This window comes from Convolutriloba macropyga, chromosome 3 (assembly GCF_964194025.1).
Source record: "Convolutriloba macropyga chromosome 3, txConMacr16.3, whole genome shotgun sequence".
Classification (NCBI taxonomy): domain Eukaryota; kingdom Metazoa; phylum Xenacoelomorpha; order Acoela; family Convolutidae; genus Convolutriloba; species Convolutriloba macropyga.
Window position 1 is genome coordinate 78,278,802 of NC_134470.1, and position 4,509 is coordinate 78,283,310.

At 39.7% G+C, this 4,509-nt stretch overlaps 1 protein-coding gene across 1 annotated transcript; it reads left to right on the forward strand.

Annotated features, from left to right (window-relative positions):
* The first annotated feature begins 1,452 nt into the window (after positions 1–1,452).
* LOC142336486 (uncharacterized) lies at positions 1,453–4,108 on the forward strand. The gene has a single exon (XM_075385369.1). It carries the CDS (start codon positions 1,765–1,767, stop codon positions 3,982–3,984), a length of 2,220 nt encoding a protein of 739 aa, XP_075241484.1. The 5' UTR covers positions 1,453–1,764; the 3' UTR covers positions 3,985–4,108.
* The last annotated feature ends 401 nt before the right edge of the window (positions 4,109–4,509 follow it).

The following is a 4,509-nucleotide window of genomic DNA, read 5'->3' on the forward strand; positions in this document are numbered from 1 at the left end:
CTTTTTGAAGTCTTCAACAGATCGCTAAGGGTTTATGTTGCTTGGATACTTTTTGTTTTCATGAGATTTTCTCGAATTTTTAGTTATGGTCAATTTTGTTGTTACCGGTTAATAACGACTGGTTGCAATTCCTCTCAAATCAGGCATGTTTGCAGCTATTTAAGTAATTCGTATAATTTTTTAGAGAACTCTTAGAGTAATTTTTGTAGTATTCCAATTTCCAGGTTGTTTTAGTTGTCCTATCACTTAGTCTCATTAGCTGAAGGAATCATTGACTCTGTGGTCAGGCGTAATTGAGGGTCTTTCCCATTATAGCCCCCCTCCCCCAGCTTAGTGGTCAGATAACCTATAGCCCCCCCCCCCCAACATGGTAATTATACCATAATGGGGGCAGTAATTTCATGGGTGGGGGGGGGGGGGGGCTATAATGGGAAAGACCCGTAATTGATATAGTTCCAATTCAGTTAAATAGTTTCAGTTCATATCTACTGTTTTAAACAGTTTGAAACCATTTTTTTAAAACAGCGAATTCTTAGTGTTCTGGCTGTGCTATTGCGTAGTCTCAGTATTGACTGATGTCATAGACCTTCTGATTACGCGAAACCAAAAAAAATTCCGGTTCCTTTGTAGCTACAGATTTTGTCAAATTTGGGTAGATTTTTGTTTCTTTGGTGCTTCTTTATCTATTTAGTTTCAGGTCCCTTAATCCTTGTTTTGCTATATAACAACATATAAATTGTAACTGGGGGTCATAAAAAGCACTGGGGGGGGGGGGGGGGACAGAATAGATCCGAACTTCTTAGTCCCATTTAGGCTCCCCTCCCTCCCCCCGGCTGAAGCAGGCTGCAACTGATTAGAGCTCCCACTAGTCGTACGAGAGCAATTCTTCCGACGTTTAGCCGGTTATGTTTGGTTTAGAAATTTATCGGGAGAAAAATTGAATAATTTTTTGGCACTCTTATAATCGGCACTCTGCATCGGTATTGTTGTACGTCGCCTTTCTACCAATATTTTTACAATTCAAAGAATTTGAATTGTATTGGGGCGCTGTCTTTTTTTTAAAGATCTGTTCACACATTTTCATGATTTTTGAAGTCAAATTGGAGTAGTGATTTTGGTCACACCGAAACAGGAAATGGAGCGAAAAAGCGAGTGGTTTTGCGGCGTGAATTTTTTTCGCTCTAAATTTAAAGTAGAGTGAGAAAACGGTGTTTGAACAAAAATTCGCTTTCTCGCTAGTGGTTTTTTGTTCACATGCGGCAATTTCACTCTGATTTTTACTGTTTTTTAGATTTTTTAGATCGGATTTTTTTCTAAATGCTTTTTCCAATCCGTTCATAGTCCGTTTTAGGTCTAGTTTTTTAAGTCAATGAAAATTCTTTGAATTGTACGTCAGGACTTGTCCTGCTATGTTTTTTTATTTTCTAGAATAGTTTTGCCTTGATTTACTCAAAGTGTTACGAAAATGGTTATATCTCATATATTTTAATCAAAAAGTTTAGGACGAAAAGACAAACAGAAAAGATCCTAAAAATATTATGTGCACCTGAGGGCGTAAAAGTTGTGCTAACAAACCCGGTGGACCGAAACAATTGATGCAATTGCCTCCCTATTTCAGATAGTTTGGTCCGCTTGATCGTGAATTGTGGCTTCGTCTATTAACCGTGTTGTCCATCAAAATTCTCCCTTCCCTTTTTCGGCTCTAGTTGACGGCGTGTACTTCACCCATCCCAATAGTATTTGTGCTACTCGTTTACCGTTTTTATGGAGCCTCAAGTCGCTGTTTCTGGGAGTGCTGATGTGCGTCAAGAAGTCGCTGCAGGTGAAAATTGCGTTCTTGACCTATCGGCATCTTCCGTAGATTCGGAAAGCTTCAGCGATTGCTCAGTAGAAAGCGAGTCAAAAGATCCCATTTTGCAAAATCACAATATATTAATAGTGCAACAAAATAATCCTATTGCAGCCTTTCATTCGTCTCAAGCTACCATTGGCGAAGTTGCAACTAGCGGTAGCTGTAGTAAGCAAATCAGCACTCGTCCTGTTTTGAAGTCTCCAGCGGAGCTTCCTAAGTCTGCAGTGCTGAACCCGGCATCTATCACCAAAAGATATCAGCCCATACTACCAGCCAAAGTGCCAAAGAATCCACCAGTTCAACTGCAACAGCCCCAAGCCTTTCTGAAGTTAAGTGCAATCGATCAGAGCAATGTGTGTCGTCCATTCCAAAATGTTACAACGAAGCATCGGAAACCTGTTACCAAGATTGCCCCAGCACCTGTGAAGCCGCAAAGCGTTTCCAGTTGCAGTTTCCAACAAAATCAGCCGCAGCTACCCGCGACTATTGTTCTTTGTCCCGTAAACCAAACGGGATCTAACGCGACTGGGGTGAACTTAAAGTTGACTCCTTATAAACCAATACTGCCAGCTCCGGCAAAGCCACAACCCATTCAGCAACCTACTTTTCTATCCTTGTCTACTAATACCAATCAGAGGTTTGTTCAGATTGAAAATCCTAATTTGATCATCAACCAAAATAATAGCGGAAAAGTAAATATAGTTGAAAAAGTTCCGCCGCGACAATCTAATCTAATGGAGTCCGAATCGAAGCCTATCAATCCTCGTCCAACAAGCATAGTACATCCTTTCAATACCACTAAGAAACCAGCTCCTATAAAAGTGAAACCGGTCAAAATGGCGGATGGGCAAAAGTCACCAATATCAACAACAACCGTTTTGTCAGGAGTTGTTACTCCTTCCAAAGCACCACCGATATTGTTGAACCCGGTGTCTATTCAGTCAGGTGAAGCTAACCGCTTACAGGGTTCCGATACAGCAAACCACCCACCACCTTCGAGAGAACCTGCATTTTTCAAGGAAATACGAGAGTCTGAAAGTGAACAGACAAAAATAAAGCAAGAGGCGACATCTCCAATTGTAACGAGTAATTTGAATGTTGATACTAAATCTAGATCTACGTCAGTCGAATCAATACGTTCAGATGATGTTAAACTCACTATCGATGAAAGTGATTCTTTTGTATTGATGCCCAATGTTCCCCTGAAAACAGAGGAACCGTCCACTGAGCTAAGTAGTGCTAAAGTTGAAATTGAAGAAACTCTAATTTCTGACGGCCCCAGAAAAATGGCTGTCATAGAACCAACTATCCTGAAGCATTTTATCAATGGAATTTGGATTGACGAGTTGATCCCTGAGAAAAAGACAGAAGAAAAATGTTGCGACAAATCTGTATCTAAGGACAAAGAGGGAAAAAGTAACGTTACCAGAAAGCGACCAAATTTGACTACCGGCGACCAAATTTCTATCTCTTCTAGTTCTGAGAGCAAGAAGAAAAAACCCCGAAAAAGTGGCGATTACGCTCTAGAAATTAATGATCCATTAAGTAAAGCCAAATCACCTATTAAGAAGCAGGTTGCTGAAAAGTCGCCTGTTGCCGTCAAATCAAATCCTATCAATCAGAGCTTGAGTTTGGAGATCCCTGGGAGTCCGGGGTTGTTATCAGATCCAGCTGCTAAATCAACCGGTAACAAATCAGCATTGCTTTTGACTTCAAGTTCAACTAGCAGTAGCGGCGTTTTCAGTGCCTCCGATTCTTCAAACGTGAGTCAAAACTTAAGCAATGACTTGACTGAAACTGCGGGCGTTATTCTGTCACCTTTAGAAATTACAGACGCGGGAACTTCAGCATCCGATGCAGTGATTCCTAATTACCCACCACCGCCTATGTCACCGATTAGACCCCCGTGTCAGAAGCCGATCATGCAATGGTCGACTTCCGATGTTTACAAGTTCATCAAATCCATTCCCGCCGGATCAGAACACGCAGACCAGTTCAAAAACCAAGACATTGATGGGCAAGCTCTATCTATGTTGAAGGAATGTCACCTGATGAGTGCAATGAAAATGAAATTGGGACCTGCTTTGAAAATCTGCTCAAGCATTCGAAAACTAAAAGAGCAGGGTTTCTAACCTCTTAAATCCACACTTGACGTGAAACATGAATTGCGCCAACTGAGTTGAACATTTTGTTATCTTAACCCTTCAGTCACACTTTCCATCTGCGAATAACAGTTTTTCTAAGCATCTAATTTTTTGGGTATTTTAACAAAAAAAATCCAATAAAATGATGTAATTATCGTGGAAAGTGTTCTCCTTTCTGTTAGCTTAGGAGCATTTTTTGCTCAAAAAATTGTTTTTTTTTGTGTCGTTTTAGTTTCTCAAATTCCTTTCATTTTAGTAATTTCTGTACAATATATTACTATCTTAATCTAATACAAATTATGAATGCGATGAGTTTATATCAACAAATTTACTGATTTGAAGCTAAATTAAATCAAATATAAGTTATTACTGCTTTCATTTTAAACTATGGTTAGTCAAATTAATTGTTTGTAGATATTTTTTTCATTGCTGAGAGTGGTTGGTGAACACTGAATATCCCAATGCATACAATTTTGATTTTCCCGATCTTAGTTTGACTATCTTAAACATCAG

Excerpts from the sequence above, each read along its gene's own strand:
- LOC142336486 (XM_075385369.1), top strand. The coding sequence starts at position 1,765 with ATGGAGCCTCAAGTCGCTGTTTCTGGGAGTGCTGATGTGCGTCAAGAA.